Source organism: Sturnus vulgaris, chromosome 20 (assembly GCF_052056855.1).
Source record: "Sturnus vulgaris isolate bStuVul1 chromosome 20, bStuVul1.hap1, whole genome shotgun sequence".
Classification (NCBI taxonomy): Eukaryota; Metazoa; Chordata; class Aves; order Passeriformes; family Sturnidae; genus Sturnus; species Sturnus vulgaris.
In genome coordinates this window covers 5,590,195-5,616,202 of record NC_142262.1, presented here as the reverse complement: position 1 = coordinate 5,616,202, position 26,008 = coordinate 5,590,195, and the positions used below count along the sequence as shown (strand labels likewise).

Genomic DNA, 26,008 nt, shown 5'->3' with positions numbered 1-26,008 from the left:
GAAAGAAACTACTGCTGTTAGTAAGAATGGTGGAAATTGCTGTGCAATTCTACTTGCAAGAAAATCATGGTACCTGTAGCACAGACATCAAAACTTTTAATTCTGCAAGTCAGGCATGGTGCTGGAAGAATGCCTAAAAATCATTTCTTTAATCTATTCTGATGATTTATTATGTTGGGGTTTATCACCCACTGGTTCACATCCTCTCAGAGGAACAGGCTTTCACATCACCTGCAAGCAATCACTCCTAGAGCAGGCAAAGAGAACAGAAGGCTCTGAGTGGCACCTTTTTAATGAACACCAGAAGGAAAGGCACAGCAAGATCCCTCACACTGCCCCATGTGAGGAATATGTTAAGAACAAGAAGGAATATCTGCCTGATGAACTTGTAACAGTTTGCAGAAGCTGGTGATAGCAAATTAAATATAATTTCTATCTCCAGAAGAACATTTTGTTGAACAGAGCATCATGAAATGTCAGTCAAAGATGGTATTGCAGATACCAGAAATGCACAGTGCTGAAGAACCTAAATTCTTAACAGTAACTCAACCAAAGTTACATTGGTAACAAGCTAGAAAATTTCTCAGTCTGCATTGAACTTGGAGACTACCCAAGAAAGAGAGATTCGTATTCTGGGTGTTTTATAACAACAGCTACATCAATTCTGAAAAAAAATAAATTCTTATCAGTTCAGAGATTACCCAGCTATCACTGGGAGAACTGAAGGAGGGATCCTCTGGCTCTGCACTCTCATTTACAAAGCTCTTTGCAAACCCAGAGAACTGAACTAGTCAGTGAGAATAGCCTGCAACTGCATAGAATTTTTGCTGAGAGCTACAAGTAAAAAAAAAAAAATCTGGATTAATCCTGAATGACTGGAAATTACAATATTGGAATTTTGAATTTTGCCAGAATTAGAATTCTGGCAATTGCCACTAGCAGCACTAGAAGCTGAATTTATCTTAAAAAAGGCAATCCCTTCACTAGTGGAAGTATTGGAGGTTATACAAAACTTAAAACTAGTTTTAACTCTTAAAGAAAATGTAAGTACGCCAGTTTTTATTCTTGAAGCCTGGTCTCTTCATATTCTGCTATGTCCCATCTACACCAGTCTAGACCACAGAGCTCTCTTCTGCCAACTGGCAGCCAGAGAAAAATCCAACTGAAAAGATGGCTTAGTTTCACACACAAAATATGCAGATACAACTTAAGTCCCATCCCATACTCACTACTCTCTCTAAATTGACATAGTCTAAATTGTAGGTTTTTAATTGAATTGGGAGATAAACTTTTCAAATGGCATATTTTACCAAATCTTGTTGCCTGTATAGAGATACAGATGAGGCCAAACAATCAAAAATAACAGTGCTGAATAATTTCATAATCCAGCTGCACTCAATTGAAGTACTGCCTGCTCATCTATTCAGTTGATTCAGAGAGAACAGTATATCCAAACACTTCTCCTGACATCAACCTAGAATGGAAATTTCATTTCTTGAGTGTGGATTGGTATAGACGGAAATAGCAGAAAGTTAAATTTGTCCTTGTCTGTGAAAACATTGGTTCTGCTAGTTCTCCTACACCAATCCATATGGCTCACCCTTTCAAGAAGGAAGCCATCCTGTGCAGCATCACTGCTGAAATGTCAGACAATGGTACTGTCCTGAGGGATGGTTTACAGCACACCTGCTACACTGCACCACCTCAGTCTCCTTCCCTCATTGGCAATATTCTTGAAGCAGGAAGACCTGGATAAACCAGGGCTGTAACAGCCATCTTCATCTCTCCTCTGTCTCATCTGATTAATCAATCAATCAATGTTTGAAGAGTGCTTTTAAAAACTCAAAATGCACTAGAGAAGTGGTCTTACTTATCTGCTGCCTGGAAGGTGATTGCAGTCTGGATTGGCATAGTGTGAACTAGCAGAACCATCATTTACAGGTAAGAACAAATTTACCTTTCAGACTCATGACGAAGAGATCCACTTCACATCACTGCCAAACAAGGAAGAGCTGGTTCCTGGCTTCCTGCTCCGGGACATGACCTGGGAGGGGTCTATCTGTGAGCACCAAGGGCCTTCTCTGCAAGGTAAGGTGCAGTCAGGACGGGCCTGTTTGACAGGAGCACCTAAAGGCCAAGTATTCCCACATATGCACCTGAATAAAGAGCTCACATAGCTTAAAGCAGTGGTTTCCAAAGGTTGGGGATGGCATCAACACTGCCACGATTCCAGACTTTAAATTAAATCAGGATTTTAATGGCAAATCCTGATGGTGATGCTACCAATTCCTGAATTGTATGAAATGCTGAAACCTCGTGTGTGAGCAGTGCCCCAACAGGAAATGCCAGAGGAGAAAACATGCAAAAGGGTTTAGACAAAAACCTTCAAAGCAGAGCACTGCCACCCAGTGTAGCATCCTGGAAATGCTCCCTTAAATCTCTGGATAGAGCTTAAAAACACAAGACACCAAGAGAATGAAAATATTTCTGCTCAGAACAGAATTCAGCTGGAAGAAAGAACTTCAGGAAATGTGCCTCTCACTAGAAACAGAGTGAAAATAAACAATTGCTTTTAATTGTGCATAAAATTGTCCAGTAAGTAGTACTGAAAAACAACTCAGACCACTGTAACTTGCTTTCAGTTGTGGGAATGGTTTGAACTAATAAAAGCAACTGTAGAAAACAGTAAAAGTGTTTAGAGGAGAAAAAGTGGAATGCAGGTCAGCAATGAGCTCACTGTATGAGACTAAGCTATAACTCAATATTAAAAACACAAAATTGAGTTTTTTCTCCTTGCAGCAGCTACTGCTGTGTGCCTGATGAATGCACTTTGACAAAATAAAAAAACAGGCTGCAAGGTGCACAAATGGGAATTCTGGCATTATCATGGGTTCCCTGTAGGACATAAACCAAAGCAGTTCCCCACTTCAGTTCACTGAACACTGAAGTCATGGGCATGGCCACTCTATTGCTACTGAGTTTCATTAGTGTGACTCAACACTCAGATCTGGAATAAAGGTAACATGGAAGCACGAAAGCACATCAAAATACTTTGAAATTAATTCTTACCATAGAGAGAAAGGGAGGACTTCCCAAGATTTAGATACTTTAATTCTAAAATGTAACTGATTTAAATTGAAGAAAAAATAACTTCCCAGGAAAAAAACAAAACCCGAAAAACCGATGCGTAAAAACTACATCTGAGACACTGAAGTATGCCAGATTATTAGAAAAAAGAATTAAAAAGCCTAATCTTGCATCTCATAATTCCCTTTTCTTTAATATTGATCCTAATATTCCATATCAAATACCCATAAAGATACACCCAGTGTAACCAATAAATTCAATATATTTTATTGAATAATGAATTTAAGGGGAGATATGTCATGATTTTACTGTCAATTCAAAACTTTGGTCTTGAGCAGAATAAGCTTTATGCATTCCATCACACACATACAAGTGTATGAAATCCATAATATGGATGGTAAATAAACATCAACTAATACAAACTTTTACAAATCAAAGCAATACAGTACACAGAAAACAGCAATAATCTTCCCAGAAAGGCAGAAAGAATATTGTTTAATTATCAGTGGAGAGTGATACAAAGAAGGATCTAACAAAAAAATAACTGATGTGTTTTTCAGATTCTGTCTGGTTTAAATAATGTATTTTTCAAAGAAATAATTACAGTGAAGTTTAATGCAAATCATATCCTTATAATACTAACTCATATCCACCGAAGAATTAGTAATCTCCAAAGAAAACTGTAAAATTTACATTTTAAGTTGTATGAAAAAGGAAAATAAGGACAGAAAAGAAACAACTTTCAGGCTATTTGGTAGCACTGTTGCCATTATCTTGTGAAAATTTTCGAGGTACAGTGTGACCATGAGTGTGATCTTGGTTCACATTACTGGGGCACTGGGCAGCTGAATGAATGAAGCAATGAGAAAGGAAGATACAACTCCTTCTAATAAAATGTCACCTTGGAGCATAATTTACAAGTGACCTGACAATTGTAGCTCTCTCCTATTAGAGGATGCCACCCATCCTGAGACATTTGTAAATACAACAGCCCATGTCAGCAAATTATACTTTTTGATATGGACTTATGAAATCACTTATTACACACACATATCTGTGAAAGCAAAGTGCAAACATGCTGCCCTGAGCATGTGGAATTTGATACAAATTCCCCAAGTTCTCCTAATGCAAGGCTCAGCTCTGGGCAGTAGCTGAGACCTGTGAGCATAAAGGGCACTATTCACAAAGTGCCAACTGCCAGGAGCCCTCAACTCCCACTGGTTTATGAGCTGAGAGGGCTCAGCAGGAATTCCTGAGCTGGACACAAAATATGTCTCTTCTCCCTCACAGGCAACTTCCATGAAGCAAAAATGTTTGTTTTGATTACAACTTTTCAAACAATGTTTGTTTGATTGCAACAACAAATTTTACATCATTTCCAGCAAAACAAAAATTTTGTAATACGGAACACTTCAACTTCTCAAATTAAAAAATATGCTGAAAAAAACACCTTCTGTCAGAGCTTTTACTGAAGAGACAAAGTAGTGACATATTTTAATTGTCAGCCTAATGTCTTACTACTGGAATTTTACAAACACAATAAAGACAGATGGTACTAAATATTTTCCCCAATCCCTAATTTCCTCAGTCATTAAAGAATGTCTTTTTGTCTGAAACTTGTACAACTCTAAAACAAATAAAACTCTTTAAATTTCTGATTTCTGAACAGCCTTCATTTTCCCCTGACAGCACCATTGACAGGGAGAACCCGACTAAAAATTAAGAAAGTAATCCCAAATCTAAATATGTAATGGATAGATCAGTCCAAGACAATGGAACAAGCCTGATTTAATCTAAAAAGCCTTTTGTAACTGTTTTCAGTACAGCTTGACTTGGTTGGTTTGTTACTTTGCAGTACATGGGATGATTTTGTGAGTTGAACATAAGAAAAACAATTCTCAAGTATGTAAGAGCCTTCCATTTTATTTATGAGAGTGTATATATGATGAAAGTAACGGTGTTCAGAATGGTTTTAAAGGACTGATAAATTATCTAAACAGTAGTCATATTCACAGTTATATTTCACAGATCATGAAAAATATTTAGATATGAATGTTCTGGAAAAATGAATTCAAGAACTTCCACGGACTCACTCATACACACACACAGAGGAAAGCACAAACTGAGAAATACTCACGTGTTTAAAGCAGGTAACAGGAGCTGCTGTAAAGCTATTACTATTGATGTAGTTACCCCAGCTGAAACCTTCCACAGGAACAGCTGCTAAGGGAAAGTTATTTTAGTTAGGAAGCTGCTAATGAGGCACAAATCTTCCAGTGTTTTTGTCTCAGCTCTGTTTTTATGCTGTTACCTGCTTTTGTCTTTGCCTGGTTTTGTAAAGTTGCTTGGTACTGGGCATATGCTGCTAATTTAGCTACTAAAGGCTGTTTTTGTAGAACTTTAGACTTCTTTGTTGGAGGCTTACCCTAAAAAAAAAAAAAACAACCCAAGTAAATAACATCTTTCCAAACTCCCATCAGGAAATTTCCACTAGTCTGCAGCTATCTTTGGCAGATTTAAACTAAAATTAGAAGTACACAGAGACTAAGTATCACACAACTACATGTATTATAAAATAAATTTAAAACATAGTCGTAAGGAGTGTCCAAAAGATGACTTTTGTACTACTATTCCAACTTGAACAGCATTATAGATTCACTGTTGTTTACCTGAAAAACAGGTATCTCTTAAAAGCAGGTCAAAATGAAGAACTTTTAATCAAACTTATAGCAAAGCAATTTCTTGTCATTTGTTGCAATGAATTTGAGACAGAGTACAGAGATATTTCTTGACATTTCTTTGTCTTTTCTTGACTATTACAAACATGCCTGGATGATTTGATTAATAATTAAGTCAACGGACATATACTTATTTCGCAACTCTATAAAGAAAACCCTCAAACCATGCAGCCATGTGTACAAACACCCAATTTCACCACCACAGATGACAGAAGGATGTAAAAAAAACGGTGTCTGTACCGCTACCTGAAGCCTGGCCAGAATGCTGGCCTTCTTGGAGTTGGAGGAGTAGCTCCTGGAGCACGACACGCTGCAGAAACGCTTGGTTTTAGAGTAAAAAGCGTCCCGGACACCAACCATGCCACACATCTCACATGTAGCTAATGAGAGGAGACAAAAAACAACCCAAAATGTTAAAGAGTGTAGTTAAAACTGCTAGTGAAGGTTCAGAATGAAGAGGACAGAATGAAAGTTGTGGAGGTGGTACTATCAAATAGTTTGAGTGTTTGACCCCAAAGAAAATTGCACAGGAAAAGAATTTAAAATGCCACCACTACTATCAGTGAAACATTAAGAGCCTCAAATTCACTGGTGAAACAGTGCCTCTTTCTGCTCTCTATTAATTTCACCCCCAGTGCATGTGAATGACCCAGCTAAATCAGCTCAAGCTGATTTTTGGTTTTACACTGTTCTCAAGGAAGCATCTGCTTTGCATCTGGGCCTGCCAATCTTGATTTCCTCTAAATATTGAATACTTCCAACCTAAAATAAAACCAGATCTCTTGTTTGATTCATAAATTAGCGTATCCCAAGTACCCCAGCCCACCAATGTTTCTTTCTGGCTAGAATCATATTTCAGAGGTGGACAGCATCACCCACAGTGTATTCCATGATGAGTAAGACCCAGAGACCAACTAATGCCAGTGAGACAAAACCCAAATTCTGCCTAGAAAGCTCCACAGTAATCACTAGGATTTCACATAAAATATTTTTCCCTGATAACAAAGGAAATCTTCCCGTTTAAACTTATTTTCCTAGTATTCTCCAGCTCACAGCTAGGGAGGAGTGAACAGGTACACACTAACAGGTTTTATACAGTAGCTGTAATGAAGTTTTCCTAGTATAGGAAGAAATATATTTAAACATATAATATATGTAACATAAAGGGCAGAGAGAAGGTGTGCCCTGGCATAGACAGAGCACACTGACATTGTCCTGAAAGCTCCAGGAATAAAACCAATGCAATGAAAACACACACACATGTATTGCAGAGACAACATGTTTGACAAAGGGCAGATGTTCCCATACTATTTCTTCCCCGTCAGCAGGATTCAAGCCCTCTCTTATTTCAGTTTAACAGAACCCAAACAATTCCCCCTCCCAAAACCAACCAACCCCAACTCTTTGGCTGCTTTGGTCTCTTTTTAGTTGGGACCAACATTTGGATTGGGACCCTCACAACCCAGCACAGGCTAAAACCCATCAATATCCAACTCCTTGCACTCCCACAGCACAAACTTACCCATGCCAGATTTGCCATCTGGATAAGTATAAACTTGCCCATTGTTCTTGATAATTGGGAGACTGGATGGCAAAGGGGCAACCTCCTCCTCACTTTCATCTGAGCTGGAGCTGCTGCTGGTGTCCTCACTACAACTATCATAACCGTCAAACATCCCGAACGAGTCTCGGCGTTTCCTTTCCACTCGAGAACTATGTTCTGTCTAAAAATTAAAAATAACCAAACAACAAAAAAAACCAAAGTATAGCAGAATGTTCTGAATGCAGAGATTTCAAAGTCAAGCTTTAAAAGTTTCACAGGTCAAAAGCAGGTATTTTAAGGCATTGCTGTATCAGGACAGACATCAGCCAGGTATTGCCAATTACATGAGCATTGGTATAATCAAAACTGGCCAATTTTTGGTGTTGTGTTATACAGGAAGAAAAAAAAAAAAAAAAAAAAATCTATCTCATGATCCACTGAGAATACACAGGAGCCATCCATACATTTAATTTCCTTGATCTCTTTAGAGTTCATTAAGCCTGATGTGCTGAACACTGACAGCCACACGGATCTTATATGCAAATGAGCACATTCCAGATGGCTGCAGCCAATTCCACTAAAATTCATTCATTTGAGAAAGCTGGGCAGAGAAAAGACAGTTCAATCAAGAGGGCACTTATACCACAGGAACAGGAACGAGAGGCTCTCTGCTCCCATTGGCTTGTGGGGTTATCCATAAATCACTCAGCTCCCCTATGAATCCGTGACTCCTGTGTGAAGCAGGAACACCTCTCAGCTCACAGGGCTGTTCTGAGGATTAATACATTAACCATTATGAAGAGCTCAGTTACTATGGCAATGGGGTCTGTACAAATGCTGAAAGAGAGAAAGGTGACTAATTTGCCACTGTCATATACAAAAAACATACATAATAGTTTCAAAAAGTCTGAAGTAGGATAAAGCCACACAATTTTGAAGAATGACAGCTAAGCAATTTCCAGCAAAGACACTAAAGAAGCAAGAGATGAACTAATGCACTTTTTCTGAGGCACATCCATCACATGCATTTTGATACAGTGATAATCTTCATTTTATTAATATCTTACATAGCTCTATTGAAACAAGGCTACTCCTTTGTGAGCTGCCCTCATTAAGCTAAAAAAAAATTTTATGTTTCATATTCTTTCCATAATCTTAAACAGTATCTACTTAGTTTGAGAGGAAATAACAAAGAGAAAACTAAGAAATTAGACAATAAAAGCACAAGTTAGGGGAATGAAGTACAGATAGGAAAACAGAAGAAAAATTAAGAAAGCCTTTGGCTCAACTTCCTTTTCCAAGAGCTAATTTTATATAAAAGTCAGTGTAGGCAGAAAAGCAATGTGATTGGGCTTTTCCTTCCTAAATTGCATTTGAATTCACAGCTTCAAGATTTTGTCACAATTCCCCAAATCCCTTTCCTTGAGCATATGCCTGAATATCTTTTTTTTTTTAGATCTCATTCAAAAGCCTTTTCTGCCATGCTGTCCCTTTATTGTATTATATTATATTATATTCTGCTTTGCAATCTAAATAAATCCTATTACGGAAGAATTTCCTAGTAGGTACAAAGGAAAACTGATTTCCATGCTGACCCAATCCTAGCATGCAATTATTAAAAAAAAACTATTCCCCAAAATGCCAGTAAGCACAAAAGGTTATGCAATAAGGCAAACACTTTTAACACACTTACAGTAGTTCTGAAACAAAACAACAAAAAAGTCAGTGTAATGTTAATTATGAATATACTTCTCAGCCAAAAAAATTAAAATTGTATTAAACCAAATCAAATTTAGAATAGGGCATAACCTGACAACTTCCTCAAGGCACTGAAACCAGCAATCAGGGTACCCAGGGGCTGTTAGAGGAAACACTGAGCCATGGCACACAAAGCCCAGAGCTGACCCGTGCTGGCAGCAGTGTCACCCATGCTGTGTCACCTGTCCCTTCTGCCATGAACATCCATGAGCAGGGACTTGTTTGTGTGTGCACGTGTGTGCAGCTTAAGGCAGAAGCTGAATGCAATGTTGCCATGGATACAGTGTCCTGCCAACACCGGCAGGAATTTCCAGAGCAGAAGATGAAAACTAGTCATCTTTCTCAAGATTTCAGGAGCTCCTCGGTATCTCACAGTATTTAAGTTAAGAGACCACAGTCTCTGCTAAGATATAAAGTGTGATTCCATATGAACCATTCCCAGAGTACTCCCAGAGCACTATGATGCTTGGAGGGTTTTATGGACAGATACTTGTGGTGTTTCAGAGCCCAAGGGGGATCTCCCTCTTCATGCCCCCCTCCTCTCAGTCACCTGGTGTGATTTCACTGAGACTGGGGCCTCATCCCCTACCCAAGGTGTGATTCTGTATCTTCAGCCCTCTTATGGAGGCTGCAGTACCAGCCAGTGCCAGGATGAACCCTGGACCTAGAGAATGGGAACTGTGCTCAGTGCTCTGCTGGCAGAGGTCTGAAATGCTGTTGTTGCTCAGAAGGAACTGAAGTGCAGCCCATTCCCAGTCCCTCCAGCTCCCCATGCCAGCTCTGCTCCCACTGCCAGGGAAGGTGGAAGAAGAACTGGGAGCTGGGGGAAGGTGAAGGGCCAGAAGCTGAAGCACAGGGCCAGGTGAACACCACAGCAGTGCACCTGGCTCTTTTTGTTGATCTTTTGCATCACTTCCATTTAGAACCTCAATATTATTGCTAGGCTCTCTTTGCCAAAATATCCACAGATGGGAAGGAAAAGTTTCTCTTTGTAAATGGAAAGTTGGGTGCTCAGTTAGGAAAAATCGTTCTTCAGCATTATACCATTTCAAAAAGTAGCAATCATCAAGTTTTTGATTTTAACTAGACTGTCAAAACAAATCTCATATATCACCTTTCCATTTACTTAATATTCAGCCAAATTGTTCCAATTCGAAATTACTGAACATCAAATCTGCAAGTCAAATCAGCAGCTTTGCTTACCATTTTAAAATAATACTGTAGCTTTTGTAAAACATTTGTATCCCAGCTTTTGCCAGATGACCACATTTGCCAGATAATTCATGCAGGAAGTTCTTAATGTTAACTTGTAGTTATTACCTGAATTGCAATTGGGGAAACTACTCAAAACATTTTGTGAGATTTCAAAAAGGCAGAGTTTGCAGGAAAAAAACCCCAACAAAATAGTTTGTACACAAAAGCAGGTGAAAGTTAGGTAAGATTATATACAAATACCTATGCTGGAATTTTGTTAGAGCAGATCAAAACACTTCTACTTTGATAATAAACACCAGAGAAGTTCTTTTTAACCCATGTTGAACACAGCATTTGTAGACATAAGTGAACATGAGGAAGTTGAGATAATCCTTCCTGCAGAATTCAGATGAACAAAAAAGGAGCTCTAACATCTGGAAGTGAAAAAAGTTGGAGCACTGCTCTGACTTCAAAGGTCAAAGATACATCCTTACAAAAAGGACAAACAGAATTCTAAACAAAATACAGCAGTGGCTTTGGCACAGCAGTAGCCTGCAGTTCCTGCTGAGTTCTTGCTAACTGGTTTCACCTTTTTCTTCTGAAAATTAAGTACAAAATTTTCCCCTTTCTGATTTTCTAGGGCCTCAATCTTTTTCCAGAAGCTCTCAACCATCTCATCAACAGCTCCTGAAGTGCTGGTGGCCTCTAATACATTATGGTGAGCTTCATCACAGATACCAGGCAATGGGAACCATCTACTTTATGCACACATTCTCTGTCCCTTTGCTGTTACCCTTCCTATCTTTGGAAAAGGCAAAAGGAGAACCCAGGACATGACAGGTCAAAGAGCCTCATCTCATCCCTGGTGAGGTGATGGAACAAGCAATGCCGGAAGTCATTTCTAGGCATGTGAAGGACAAGCAATTCTTGAGGAGTCCTTTAGGTTCCACAGACATCAGCAACACCTTGTCTGTCTGAACCAGCCTCTCCCCACAGCAGCTGCAGGGTGTTGGATTCAAAAACAGGTGTGTAAAATAAAAAAACAACCCTCAAATCAGCAGCAAACCAGTTTCCTACTCTTCAAAGCTGGACTTAGCACCAAAATCATGCTGAGGAGATTGTCTTTTCCTCAAAACTCAACCTGATCAGTGTTCAACTTCTAACAAAAGAGGGAACAGCCTCCTGTCTATCCACAGAAAGTGCTTGCAGCAGGAGCCTGGTTTGCTATAAAACAGAACCTGGCAGCTGGTTAATGCCAAAAGAGCAGCAGCTTGAGTAACTACTCCACTAATAGAGTCTATCTGTACATTAAGCAGAAGTAATGCACAAACAAAAGAACAAGACAAACTTTCAGGCATTCTAGCTAAGGCTTATTTTCCTAATAAGATTACTGGTTCCTCAACAGAGTTTTTCAGAGCACTGTGAAATGTAGTGTGAGCAGCACTGGCAAATTACCCTGTACTATTTGCTCGGGGGGTTTCTTGCATACTTTTCTTTTTTGAAGGGATGGGTGGAGAAAGGAACTCTCAAGAACTGCTTTCTTATTCTGCCCAACTTCCCACTTTCCTGTTCTTCCCCTCCTCCCTGTGAATACTTGACAAGAGTATTTTTAAGAAATACTCTTAATTAAGCATTACATAAGGCAAATGGTATGAAAAAGAATATAGTTAAGGAAACTGGTTTCCCTGAGAGCAGGAAGGCAACTCTAAACATAAGAAAATAACCAGTTTCTCACTCTTAACATACATTTTTATATATGTATATACATGCACACACTGAATTTGATCAACACACTATAGCATACATACTTGGAGTGTAGTAACTACTCTTACAACACAAAAAAGTGGGCATAAAGGGTGAGAAATCCATAGAAAAAAAAAAACATTTCATGTTATTTAGACATCAAATACTCAGGGAATGGCTTTAGTGTCCTGATGAAGACTGTGCTCAAGCACTGGCAAAATTAATGCAAAAGACTTTTGAAGGTAAAATCTTGCAAGGAAAACACCCCATTATTATGTAACCAAGCCTCTTGCCCCCAGGTAAGTGCAGCTGGCCACAGGAGGATGATCCAAAACAGTCACAGAAAGGTTTCAAACCACTCCAAATGGTTGTTGTTACTTTTGAATTCAGTTTAGGGCTTGAATTCAGAATGGCAGCAGTTTGGAGCTCGGAGTTCAAGAGCCGTGGCTCAGCAAAGGTACACCAGCACTTGAACAGAGGCATCACTTGCTATATTCAGCTCCAATCCCCCCAAACAGGACAGAACTATGGACAGATGGGATCTGAGGCCAAGGTCAACAATGAGGTCACCACAACCTTCAAGCCAAGGGTCTGTCATTAGACAGATCTACTTTAATTGCATATCCTTAATGGATCCAAGGGTATTTCCAAGTTAGATTTAAATTTGATGGTTTTGTTTACAAAAGTTCATTGATTCTTTATGCTACAAACTTTGTTTCAGCTCTGAATGTTAAGGAAACGCTACAATAGAACTAATTTATTACAACTCTTCTGAATGCAAGTTGGCCAAAATAATTTACAGTAGAATAGTAGCTTGTTCCTGTGGAACTGAAGCCTAATTGTGCCTCAGAACATGACCAAAAAAGAAAATTCAAACATGGTACCAATTTAAAGAAAACACACTTTCAGCTTTCATTAAAAACAAACAAACAAAAACCCCCAAAGCTAAACATCTTGGGATTCTTGGAAATCAGAACCAACCAAACTTACTTTTTTTATATAAGCAACTCACCTCTATCTGGAAATGTGCCTTCCACTCTTATTATAAGTAAAATCTCTGCTGGAAAATTACAGAAATGTTTTTTCCTGTCTCTTCATTTGCTATGTATGACAGCATTTTGTCTGAAGCCAGTTTCTGCTGTTTGCCAATGGTTTTGTCCATAGCCTCTTCCCCAGGGGGTTTCACACAAGAGGGGAGACTCTTTCATAAAAAAATATATCACATTAGCAGGAAATTTTGGAGGGGGGGGTGTGATGATTAATATGTGAAATATCTGAGTTCTGATAAAAACTAAAAATCTTTTACAAACTCCATTATGTTTCTATAAAGCCCTTACAGGAGTATCTGGAAGAGGCAAATATTTCACTTTAAACACTGTGTTACCATTAAAACAAACAAAAAACCAAGAACTCAAATAAAATAACAAATTTAAATGTAAAAAACCCCAAAACCACCACCAACCCAAAACCAAAGTCTTCAACACTTGAATTCATTCCACGTGCTCAGAGCCAGGTTCAGCAAATAATCCCACATGCCCAGAGAGTACCAACTTACCTGAGAAATGAAGGAATGCAGTAGTGGTTTTCAGAAGATATGAAAAGCCTTGCAAAATTAAATCAAATTTTAGAAGGTAAGAGAAATAAAAAGCCAATGAGAGGGAACTTTTGTGCATGTTACCACTGCTGCCAGAGGCAGCTCACTCTGTAGGGAACAATGAAGAGAATTCTTCCAGTTTGCAATCTTTCTGCACGTGCACAAGCCCACATGTTCTCAAGAACAATACCTGAGCTATTCCTGGGAGACAAGATCCCTCTGCAGAGTTTCCTACAGCCTACATTACACACTTTCTCAAAACGATGCCTAGGCTGAAGAAATGAGTAAAGACAAAAGACCTGCCAAGTTTTATTGCCTTCTTAAGGGAGTACATTGCTTTAGTTCTCATTAAAGGCTCCAGATCAGATTCTCATAGCCTTATTCCATTCCTTTTAAGTCAAAATCAAACTGTTGAATACAATAAATACGTAAATGCAGGTCCTCAAGCCTGCAAAATAATTTTTCAATTAAAATACAAGAGATTGCCCTGCAGCTTTCTTTTTGACTAGATTTAGATTTGAAAAATCACAACAGTTGCCAGCTACATTTTAAAATAAATTGCTTTTTCACACAGAGATTTTTACCATCATCAGCATATGCTTTGTAGTAGGACTTTTAATTTTCAAAGCCACGCAGGGCAGAAATTGCTACACTTTCAAACATTTCCAGCAACAACCTGAAAGTGAAACTGGTTTCACAAGTTTACTACTCCTTACAAAGGGAACAAAGTCACAATATCAGAAGTCATAAAAAATGCACGGGAAGTGGGGAAGTTGCCGCAAAGAATCCAAAACTTTTGAAGCGCTGACATTAAAGAAAACTCTCCAGCACTTAACATGAGAACGCTGGAAAAGTGAACTTTAAAGGCTGGAACTAGAGGAGGAAGTTACTGAAACCCCGCGCTACAGCGGAGCAGGGGGAGAAGCGGATCCGAGCGCGCCCGCGAGAAGCTCAAACTTTTCTCCGAGGCAGGAGGGAAGAGGGAGGAAGGACAAAACCCGACCCCGCACAGCCGGGCCGCAACAAAGGGGTCCGGCCGTGCCTCCCCCACGTGTCCCGGCCAGGCCCCCCCGCGGCTCCCCAGGACCCTCCCCGAGCAGCAGCGCCGGCCCGGCCCCCGGAGCCCCCGCCCCGGGCGGGCACAACCCCCCGCACCCTGCGGGGCCGCCCCCGCAACACCCGGGGGTGTCCCCGGCTCCCTCCCACGCACCGCGGGGCCGCCTCCCCCCGCACGGGCACCGGGGGTCGCTCAGCTCCCGCCCACGGCTCAGCCCACGCCGCTCCCCCCCCTCAGGCGCTGGGGCTTCCGCGGGGCCGCGCCTCCCGCGGGCTCCGGTACTCACCAGTTCCTTTGTGTTTTCCATCAGGCCCTCATGGGCAGGAGCTGCCTGCTGCCTCTGCGCGCTCGCCGCAGGGGCTCGGGCGCTGCGGGTGGCCCCGGTCGGGGCTGAGCCCGGCGGGGCGGGGGCGGCCCGGGCAGTTCAGCCGCTCCGAGCGCCGGGGAGCGACCGGGACCGACTGCGGCCGCCGGGACATCAACAACACGGGCGCACGGCTGCGCAGGCGCAGACACGCCCCCGCCGGGCTCGGGCTGCGCGGGGCGGCCCCACTGCCGTGTCCCCCCCACTCTGGGCGAAATCATTCATTACCGGGGGTGGGCGCTGCGCACCGAGGCGGGGACCAAGGGAGGGTAAGAGCAGCCGTATCCGCCAGCAAGTGACGGCGCGCAGAGGATGTCCCGGTGAGGGGCCGATGAGCAGCCGGTGAGGGATGCGTGTTGCCTCACAGGTCGAGGATCCCCCCCCGCGGGCTCGCAATGGAGCGGCCTGGCTGTGGCCGCGTCACGTGGAACTCGGGATGGGCGGGGGCGTGGGAGCAAAGGGAGGAGAAGAAAGGAGTCACGTGACCACGAGTCACCGCCGGGGGCGGGGGCTCGGTCACATGGGGCGGGGGCGGGGCGGCGGCATCAGCCTATCGCGGGCGGGGGCGGGACCAGGAGGGGTGACGTCACCCTCCCCGTGCACGTGTTCCGGTTCCGGTGCGCGATGCGAGCTCCGGCGGCGGCCGCGGGTCGGGAGCGGGGAGCTGCAAAAACGCCCAGAATGAAGGCGGCGAAGAAAGTGTCTAAAGCGACCAAAGCGGCCAAAATGACGAAACCCAAGCGGAGGGCGATGCTGGCCGCGGCGAATCAGACGGCGGCCGCCGAGGCGGCGCGGCGCGCCCGCCACCTGAAGGTGCTGAGCTGCGCGTCGGGCGCCGAGCGGGAGCTGGAGGAGCTGGTATTCGGCGACAGCCTCAACGTGGAGGAGGATGATCTGCTGCGGCGGCTCGCCGGGCCCCGAACGGTACGGTACATGCAGGCCCGGCCCCGGGCGGTGCTCGGTGCGGCCCCTCCCGCTCGCTCCCCGGGCCCCGAGCCGTGTCCCCGGTCACACGGCCCCTTTGGTCGTTTTCAGGTCACTGCTGCAGAGGGGAAAGACCTCCAGGAAGAGTCCAGCGACTCGGAGGTGGAAAATGAAGCGAAAGGTGATTTACTGCCCAAAAAGCCGGCATGGGTGGATGAGGATGATGAAGCCGAGGAAGAGTAAGTTCAGGTTGGGTGATGGGAGTTACGTGTCACACTTGGTAAGTGGCTTTGGTTTGAACGATCTTTGCGTTCTGTGTGTTTTTCTCCTCTAGTGTTGATATGACCCATAAGTACAGGAAAGATTTCATGAAGAGTGATGCTGAGACAACGCTTACTAAGAAAAAACTAAAGAAGAGACTTGAGGAACAGTGAGTTTCACCAATGTTTCTGTGGCTGACTATATTGAAATGAGATCATTGATCTCCAGGGTGGGTGCCAGACTTTTCAGTGGCACCCAGAACAGGATGAGGAACAGTGACCATAAACTAAAACACAAAAAATTCCATTTCAACATGGGGAAGAATTCTTTCCCTGGAGGGTGACAGAGCACTGGAACAGCTGCCCTGGGAGGTTGTGGAGTCTCCCTCTGGAGACATTCAAAAGGCACCTGGACATGTTCCTGTGTCACCTGCTCCAGGTGACCCTGCCTTGGTCAGGGGGTTGGACTGGATGATCTCTAGAGGGTTCATCTCCCTTCCAACCCAACAGTTTTGTGAGCTAAAATACATTTATCTGATATTCAAAGCCACTTTGCTCTTTATCCACTCGTGTTCATGTGGCTTCTTCAAAGCCAGTACTTCCTGCAGTATTTGTAGTGCTTTTAAATCACAAATAATACTAAGAATAGTAAATAAAATGTGCATTAGCATTGTCTAGAGTAGTTTGTTTAATACTTGTGTCAAAGTGCCCAAGCTAATTTGTCTTCTAGGGTGTATACAAGAAACAGTGAAATCTTAAAGATTTTTTGAAAGAATTAAAAGCTTGCATTGTGTTCTAAGTGCAAGTAATCCTGCAAATTTTGACTGTGCTTCTTCTAAGTACTTAACTCATAGAAAGAAATTACTGTCTCACAAAAGTTATGGGTTTTTTTCTCTTCCTCTTTTCTCATAAGGTTTCAGCAAGCCATGGGAGGAGTTCCTGCCTGGGCTGATCTAGAAAACAGGAAGAAATCCAAAAGGACTTCGAGTGATAGTAAATATATCCAATACTATTCTGATAAGTGTTTCTGTAATTCCCTGTTCAGCTTGCTAGAAGATAATTACTTTTGATGTCTTCTCAGTTTCAGTAGTGTGATAATATGCTGGGTATGTTAGCTTTGTTCCTTCAGTGTGCTTTGATTTAATTTGTTTCAGTGAGGAATGTGTTGATTTTGCTGTGGGTGTTTGTGTAATTAGCTGTTTCCATGTGCTTTGGTTTAATGAGGTGACAGTGATGAAGATGATGATCTGCTACGCAGGACTGGCAATTTCATAACGAGCTCAGAGTCTCTTCCAAGAGGGATTTTGAAGGTAAAGGCAGACCTTTCCACTTCAGTTGGACTAAAGTGCACACTTTGACTTTTGTTGTGTATAAAATTAGTGATTCTGTGAATTTGTTTCTGGAGCTAGAAGCTCTAGAGGATAAGCAAATTGAACAGTTCATGTGAAAGCCTGAAACAAAAATAACTGAGGTGGATTGTTTGACATAAGAATTTTCTGCACTCTAAATGGCATCTTGTAGGATTTTAATTTCTGCAGAGGGAGGATGGAATTCTCCCACAACTTTGAAGCTACTGAAATGATCTTTAAGAAGACAGGTTTAAATGAGTATTTCTCACACTGTGTCCCCTAGCTATCTCAGATGAGTCAGAATGCAGCTGGTTTTACACTCAGTTTTAAAGCAAGTAGAAAGGCTATTGAATTCAGCCTCTATTTGCATTGGGGCAGCTCCCTGAATGGGCTGTGTGTGTGCTCTGCTCACCTCATGTTGCCCAAAACTTCACGACAGGGCTTGAGGTCTTGTAGCATAAAGAGTAACTGGCTTTTTATTCAGCATAAATGATTGTTGGGGTTTTTTTTTAACTGTCTGATCTGTGTTGTAGGTGAGCACCTGCCTTCCTGCAAACCAGGAACGTTTTGCCAATGGAAAACTGGTGACAGTGCAGTTTCATCCTTCAGCTCAAGTAGTGATGACAGCTGGCCACGATCGCTCTGTGTCCCTGTTCCAGGTGAAGACCTTCAGTTTGTACTCTGCTGATGGTCACTAACATAGAACCTTTTTTTTGAGTGTACATTAAATAGGCTGGAGTGGTAGACTTTGTTTTCTCTCTTCCTCTGCACACTGGGTGTAATATCTGTGGTTACAATGGAAATTCCTTGGTTAAAGGCATTTTGGAAGGAATTTTCACTTGTGACTTCACACCAAGCACCTGTACAGTACTGGCAAACTTTTTGTCTCAGAGATTTTAGCTGAAGATTTGTGTTCAAAAACTTATGGTTTGAAGGTTTGCACTGATGAGTACTAACGAGGTTTTTTGTTCCTAAATTGTTTGGAGCGTCTGTAGTGGGGGGAGCAGCCCACTTTGCTTTGAGACTGAAAAATTGCTGTGAAATCATGTTGGGGATGGAGAGGCTGTGCTGCAGGGAAGAAGGTGTTCATCCTGAGACACTCCCCTGCTCCTCTGAAAACTAAAGATCCTAATTTTACTGAGGAACTTTTAGCATAGCCCAGTGTCTGAAAATGATCAGACACAAGTGGAACGTGGCTATCCCCACAGAGATTATCTGTGGATATCCCCACAGAGCTGCAAGAAAACCCAAATCAAAGCACATGTTTCCATTTAGAAAAAGCACAACAGAAGTGATTATTTGAACATAGGATGGGCAAGATGAGGAAGGGAAAGAGGTGTGAGGTCTGTCAGAAAGGCAGGGAGTACCTGTTACATGAGGTGAGGAGCTAAGAATCAGATAATTTGTAGGAGAGAGGAAGAGTTCAAGGCTTCACAGTGCTGTACCTCTTACTAGTTAAGTCTCAGCTGAGAAGTTGATATGATTTTTCTCTGTAAAAGTATTTGATATATTCCTCAATATGACAACCTGGTTTGTTACTTTCTTTTTTGAAGGTGGACGGTATAAGGAACCCAAAAATACAGAGCATCTATTTAGAGAGTTTTCCAATTTATAAGGCTCGTTTCAGTGTGGATGGAGAGCAAGTTATAGCCACTGGGACTCACCACAGCATGTTCTTTGTGTATGACATGCTAGCTGGGAGTATCATCCCTATCCCAAAAGTACGAGGTATGTGTTGCAGCTCTGAGTGTCTGGGCATGGTTTAAGCTGTCCCAAAGAGAGATGGCACATGAATTTGCTTTAAAAGAAAGTGCAATGGGTTGTTGGAGGTTCTATTTTTAACTTGTTTTCAAGGAAATAAAGTACCTTTAGTGTTAATTTGTCTGGGATATTCATTATCACGCATGAGCAAGGTTGAGTTCAGCTTCTCTGGGATAGAATATTGCAGAAATGAAAAGCTGGAGTCAGGTCTTAGTCATATTCATCCTACCTCTAAATGTTGAGGCCAAAGTATAAATTATGACAACTACAAGTTTCAAATCTCTTTTTCAAGGTGTGGAGGAAAGATTTCTCAGAAACTTTGAACTCTCTCCAGATGGATCATTTATGCTGCTAATTGGAACTTCAGGTTACCTTCACTTGCTGTCCATGAAGGTATTTTGTCTGCATGGTTCATGTAGCTTCATTTCCTTGCTGCCTTTTCCCTTTTGAATCTGCTTTTAATCTCCCCTGCAAGGCAATCTGACTTTCAACTGAAGCCAAGATATGACACGTACTGTGACAGCCCTGAAAAATGCACTGCTGAATCAACCCACTGCAGCTTTAGGGAATTATTTTGGACTCTGAGACTTTGTTCTGCACCTCCATGGGGCTGGTGGAGCTCAGAGCAGTTCCATGGGGTTCTCAGCTGGAAGAAGTTGTGTGTCAGTGCTGTATTTCAGCTGCTTGCACAAGCACTGTGCTGGCAAAAGAAATGGAAACAGCATGGGAACAGGCACCTGGGGGTGGAAGAAATATAGGATTGCTTTTTTGGGAGTCATGTTAGTGCATGCTGCTGTACCCTGTTCATGAATCACGCCAAACACTGATTCATAATGCATAGAGCAATCTTTCAGCTGAATTTTAAAATGCCTTATGCAGGTGGATTTGTTTTAAACTTCCACAGAGAAAAATACTTTTAAAGGAGAAATTTCAGTTTTGTGTAACTCAGGCCCTTCAGTGAGGGGGCAAACAAATGTTTGTTGATCCAGCTGCAGTTGGACTCAGGAGCTTGTGCTCTGCTCTGAAAATGTTGGTGCTGTTCTCTGAATGTCAGGGTAGCTAACTTAAGATTTTTGTGGGACAGGAAACAACTTTTCTGTAGGTTTTTGGTAGAATCTCTGTCAGCATTGTTCTTCATCCTACAGACAAAAGAACTGATCAGCACTATGAAGGTGAATGGAAGGTGCACTGCCTCTGCTTTCACCCCAGACAGCAGTAAAATATACAGCTATTCGAGTGAGTGTTCCAGCAGCTCTAATCATAACTCCGTTTAAATTGCATGAGTTCTTAGAAGTCATTTATTGTTTTAAAAAAATAATTTAAAAAATTTATGCTAATATCTCTCTTAAAAATAGAACCAAGTGATCAATCATTAAAGAATGGAATTAACTATTATAGTATGCCATTAATCGTCGGGTTTCTTAAAATACCCTGTATTTGATAGTTGTAAATGAGCTTCTAGTTGTCATCTAATTAAATTTATTTTACCAAAATGGACCAACAAAGTGATGTGTATGTGTGTTTTCTCCAATATCCTTCATTCTGCAACCAGAGGAAGGTGAAGTTTTCATTTGGGATGTGAGAAGCAGAAAGTGCCTACACAAATTTGAAGATGAAGGTTGTTTAGAAGGAAAGTGCATTGCTGTTTCAAAAAATAACCAGTATGTGGCATGTGGGTAAGTGACTGAACTTTGACAGCTTCTTCTGCTCTCATTTTGAAGCTCTTCAGTGAACTTATGGGTAGCTGGTGAGAGTTTAGGAACATGGTTTGGTTCTAATAAGCTTAGAGTAGACATGAATAGATGAATATTCTCCATTTTATGATAATAATTGACTTTTTTCTGTGTACATATAAAATACCATAGTCCACCTAAAGCAAAGGAGTGATAGTTGTGTGACTGTTACCATGTATGGGTACAGTTAATTCTGAAATCACACTGACTAAAATCACAAATTCTGTCGCAGGAATGTTGATTCAGGGTCTTTTCCCTTTTCTGGTTCTCTTCCCTGGACTCTGAATGAGGCTCCTGCAAGGCAGCATGTTAGCCTTTCAAAAGGGGCCTCAACTCAAAGCCACAGGCTGAAACTCTTACTCCACATTTCTTGAGATGCAGCTTCAGCCAGTGTCTGGATTCTTTTAAATGACAATAGCAAATAAATACAGGACTACTATATATATATATATATATATATATATATATATATATATATTCCTAGCTCACTGTAGAAGAGGATTTTAAAGTGAGCTTATGCTACAGTTATTGAAAAGATTCCACAATAAAAAACTTGAAGTTATTTCAGGATATTTTCATACCTAGCTCTCCTTGCTTTGAATTCATCCTGATAACAGATGGGCTCATCAAGGCTCTCCACAGTTGAGTCTCTTATTATATAAGTAAAAAGAAAATCCAAACCAGCAAAAACCTAAACCCCTCCTCTAAATACTGTTATAAACTCCATTGGAAAATCAAGCTCCAGATAAAGTATTATTACAAACTCCAGTAAATAATTGGGAGTTACATTTTCAGGTGAGTAGTGGCTATAGATAACAAGGCAGTATGTACTGAAATGTTACTTTTGAGTATAATCTTTGTTCATTTTGTTCTTTAGTTCATCTTCTGGAGTTGTAAATTTATACACTACTGATGCCTGCCTCAAAGAAAACCGTCCTAAACCAGTGAAAGCCATAATGAACCTTGTTACTTCTGCCACCTGTGTGACCTTTAATCCCACCACAGAGATCTTGGCAGTGGCTTCACGTGACACTGATGAGGCTGTCAAATTGGTATGTTCAGCTTCTTTATTGCAATATTTCTTTTATATCTTTCTAAAAATACTGCTGGTGACATCATAAAATTGATATGAAGCAGATACAGGTACTGCAAAAGGTGCTGGACCAACCAGATCAGGACATGGCCAAGACACTCTGCATTTACACAATTTTATTTTCTTTAGTAAATTTGCTCTGAAAAGAACATTTTGTAGTTTAGTTGACCTTTTTACCTTTTTAAAATGTCTTTCTAAAATGTCTGGGAGTGTTTGAGGCCAGGTTGGACAGGGCTTGGTGCAACCTGGTCTCGTGGAAGGTGTCCCAGCCCATGGCAGGGGGTTGGAATTACATGAAAACTTTTAAGTTCCTTTCCAACCTAACCAGTCTGTGATTCTGTTTCAGTGCTGTCAATATAGCTCTGCAACAAATGTGAGTTTTCAGCAGCTGGTAACTGTAACCATCATATTATGTTTTTTTTTTTTTTTTTTTTTTTGCCAGCCTTATCAGAATTCTGGCCAACAGTGCAACTGTTGAATTAATCTGAGGATTTGTAGGCCTGAGAATTGCAATAATTGGTTCCATGGTGTGTTCCCTGCTCCTTTTCTGCAATAGAATTCTATATATAGAATCATATAGGGTAGGAATGTAACTGAACATTTGAACTTAACATTGAGCTTCAATTATAGATCTGTAATTTAATTTTATTTTTAGTAGTTTTTTCCTAACTTTAAATTCTGACCTATTTCTCAATAGGTGCACCTTCCTTCATATACTGTATTCTCAAACTTCCCAGTGTTCAGAAGAAAACAGATTTATCTCACTCAATCTATGGACTTCTCTCCCAGAAGTGGATATTTCTCTGTAGCAAATAACAAAGGCAAAGCTTTGTTATTTAGGTAGGTACTAAGTCAGGTCCATTAATCCCAGATAACATGTTTGTGGTCTGGAAGATGGGGCAGATGACTGTAAGTGATAAAGTGATTTCTGAGCTGAATTTCACCTGATGAGTTACTGGAGTGTGGAGTTGGCTTTCCCTGCTGGAGAACAACCCTTGTTGTTTGTCTGATTATGCAATACACTCCATTTCCATATTTTTTATTTTCCTTCTCTGCTGCTGTGGTCAGGGCTGACAAGCTGTGCTAACTCTAAGCAGGAATATTTATTTATTTCAACTCACAACTTCATGGTGCTTGAAAAACTGCTGAATTTTAAGATAAGATTTTAATGATTTACCAAGATAGGGAAAATTTATAGAAATATTCCTAAATATGAATAAATCTTGTTATTTGTCCTTTATTTGAACTTGAACTGCATATTATAATGGCACTTAATTAATTCTAGCAGGTTTGCTATCTTTTACTGCATCAATGTTTCAGATTAGCTGAGGATACTCAGTGGCACTGCTGAAGAGTTGTTTCTTGGTGTTGTCCCCTCAACAGATTACTGAGAAGTTTTAAACATCTCAATTTTTTTTTTTCTTTAGGCTGAAACATTATTCATCCTTCTGAAAGAAGATACAGGAGAAAATGAACCAGTAACTGAGGTGAAAATAGCACTAGAATTGTTGAAGAATTTCTTAGCCCTGTGTGATCTGTCCTGCCTGAGTCACTCATGGGCTGGAGCAGGACTGGCCTTGTCACTCTCAGCTTTTCTGATAATGCACCAAGTTCACAGTTCAACTAAAAAGTGCTGTCAGCCAGACTGAGCTGATTCTATTTCAATCAAACTCAGCAATGTTGATAAAGAGCTGCAGGCTGGCAGGGACTTGGTTTGATCCTGTTCTGGAGTATTGTGAGCCCCTACAAGTCTGGATCATTTCAAACTCCCATTACATGAATTACTGAAATTTGAAGCATAGTTTGTGTGCAGATATGATTTTACTGTGCACTTAAATGTCTTCTTGGGGAACTGGAAAGACTTGTAGCCTTGACAGCAATACAGCAGATTGACAAAAACTGTGTTAATGAGGGGAGGCTGAACTTGTTTAGACTGGAAGCAGCTCTGACTGCTGGATGTTAAGCTTGCACTGAATTTATGGGCTCAGTGTTTGGAAAATACTAACAAAATTATCTCTGCTGGTCTTTCCCCAGGTGTTGTAACCTGCAGATACAAGTATGCTGACAAAATCAAAGCTTTTTTTTTTTTTTTTAATATATGGAAGCTAAAAAACATTAAATGAATAGATTTTTTTAAAGAAATAATAATGTTTGTTTGTTTTAAATAAATATACCTGGTATGTTTCCAGGCAACTTGTTTCAACTTATTCCAGTGCTTCATGTAGGGTCACAAGTAATATTTTATTGCTTGGCACTCAAGCTGGTGTCTTCCAGAAGTGCTTAAATGTCTTAATTATTATAAGCATGTAAAACATGCCAGTGCTGAAACAGAAATTTTGTGTAAACTGACCTCTGCTCCATGAATTTAGCAGGGGCTTTTCCATCAGCCTTGGTTCCCTTGAGGCTGGGTTGGAAACAGCATTTTGCTGCCTGGAGGAGCCCAGTCCCCTGATGCCCTGTTGGTGTTGGTGTTACAGCACAGCCCAACTTCCCAGCTGGAGCTTCACGGTGCCCTAAAGCAAGAGGTGAAAAAAGCCCACCCAATTTATGCTTTCCTGCCTCCTGCTGCAGGCATTTTTCCTTTCCTGCAGGAAGGGATCCCAGCCCACGCTCTATCCCCCCAGATAACAAACACTCCCTGGGGGAGCACCCTGGGATTAAATGTGGACAAGGACAGTGTTGCACTGGTTACACCAATCAAATCAGATTTTCCAAACTGGACTCACTCTGTTCCTGAGAAGGGATTGAATATGGTTGGATTCTGGGAGAGGCTGATGTGGTCACCAATAGTAAAATTGAATGCAGAATGTGGCCCTGGAGGACCCCAACAGATCCAATTCTTGGGGTTCCTCTGGTGCACGAGGCAGAATCCTTGTCCACTCATGCCAGGTATCCACTGGGTTGGGTCTCTTGCTGTCAGTGGAATTCCCACCAGGCACACAGGGGATCACTGAGGTCACCCATGGCCAGGCACAAGTTGTCTTGGAGGGTTTTTGCCAGGGTCACCCAGCCATTTTGCTTGGATTGAGGGATGATCCATCCAGTGGCTGTTGGTAGGGCAAGGAGCATCCAGAGGTGCAGGTCTGGGTTTACTTGGTGGGTCTCCTATCTCCAGTTTTTCAATATACATTTCAATGGAGAATTTGGAATACCATCTCCCACCTGAGTTTTAGAAGAAACCTGCCCCTTATTCAATAATTACAAATATATGAGCTATTACCTCTGAAAGTCATAATGGTATTTGTGGGAAGGGGGGAATGGGAAAGAGAGGAGACTGCCAAAGCAGCACTCACTAAAGCTGACACAAGAGGGTGCTTCCAGTCCACAAATGAGATCTCAGCCACTGACACAAAACTAAAGCAGCTCCAAAGCCCCAGCAAACACTCGACCATGCTCCAATATTCTCAGCAATGAATATTTATATTGGGCATCCCCATGTTGATATGCTGGCAAACTCAGACCAACACACCACTCTCACATGAGCATGCTCTCAGAATTCGAGAAGAATGCAAAGGAATTAACCAAGCTTCACCAGAAAAGTGGCTCCAGATGAGGCAGGGCCAGGCTTCAATGTAAATAGAGACTTTTTTTTTCTTCATTCTCTGTCCAAGTCAAGATGGTGGCAGCCTGTGCTATGAGACAGTGGAGCAATGATTTTTCTTTAAACTACGAGCTTAGCTTGATACAGCGATTCCTGATACCTCCCTGGGACAACCTCTAATACTTTCCAGGGGACTTGAACTCCTAACACTTCTTTAATACTTCTTGGGGACTTGAACCTTGAATAGGGGAAACTCCGACCCCTTGAGG

At 41.5% G+C, this 26,008-nt stretch overlaps 2 protein-coding genes across 14 annotated transcripts in view; one reads left to right on the top strand and one right to left on the bottom strand.

Moving 5' to 3' along the window:
* Positions 1-15,179, bottom strand: part of MBTD1 (mbt domain containing 1) — a 35,295-nt gene extending 20,116 nt beyond the window's left edge. For 2 of the 13 annotated variants that reach the window (XR_015807807.1, XM_088176544.1), the window contains exons 1-5: positions 15,001-15,179; positions 7,348-7,549; positions 6,066-6,205; positions 5,399-5,513; positions 5,225-5,310 (exon numbers count right to left, since the gene is read on the bottom strand). Coding sequence is in view for 12 of the 13 variants with exons in the window: in XM_088176544.1 (XP_088032670.1) it covers positions 5,225-5,310; positions 5,399-5,513; positions 6,066-6,205; positions 7,348-7,549; positions 15,001-15,021 (564 nt within the window). In the remaining variant the exon portion in view is untranslated. Of the gene's footprint in view, positions 1-5,224; positions 5,311-5,398; positions 5,514-6,065; positions 6,206-7,347; positions 7,550-13,075; positions 14,710-15,000 lie in introns of those variants that run through there. The other 11 variants (XM_088176550.1, XM_088176551.1, XM_088176552.1 and 8 more) reach the window with 11 other exon arrangements.
* A 228-nt stretch (positions 15,180-15,407) lies between these two features.
* On the top strand, positions 15,408-24,391 carry UTP18 (UTP18 small subunit processome component). The gene is made up of 14 exons (XM_014878273.2): positions 15,408-16,002; positions 16,114-16,241; positions 16,337-16,432; positions 17,176-17,255; positions 17,487-17,572; positions 18,145-18,270; positions 19,165-19,339; positions 19,665-19,765; positions 20,518-20,608; positions 20,925-21,048; positions 21,983-22,157; positions 22,896-23,038; positions 23,626-23,685; positions 24,233-24,391. The coding sequence occupies exons 1-13, from the start codon at positions 15,703-15,705 to the stop codon at positions 23,648-23,650; spliced, it is 1,650 nt and encodes a 549-aa protein (XP_014733759.2). The 5' UTR covers positions 15,408-15,702; the 3' UTR covers positions 23,651-23,685; positions 24,233-24,391.
* Positions 24,392-26,008: the final 1,617 nt, after the last annotated feature.

Bases quoted from the DNA above. Each gene is read 5' to 3' on its own strand.
- UTP18 (XM_014878273.2), top strand. From the start codon at position 15,703: ATGCGAGCTCCGGCGGCGGCCGCGGGTCGGGAGCGGGGAGCTGCAAAA. The intron at 16,003-16,113 runs GTACGGTACATG...GGTCGTTTTCAG, and splicing joins GGCTCGCCGGGCCCCGAACG to GTCACTGCTGCAGAGGGGAA. The intron at 20,609-20,924 runs GTGAGTGTTCCA...TTCTGCAACCAG, and splicing joins TAAAATATACAGCTATTCGA to AGGAAGGTGAAGTTTTCATT.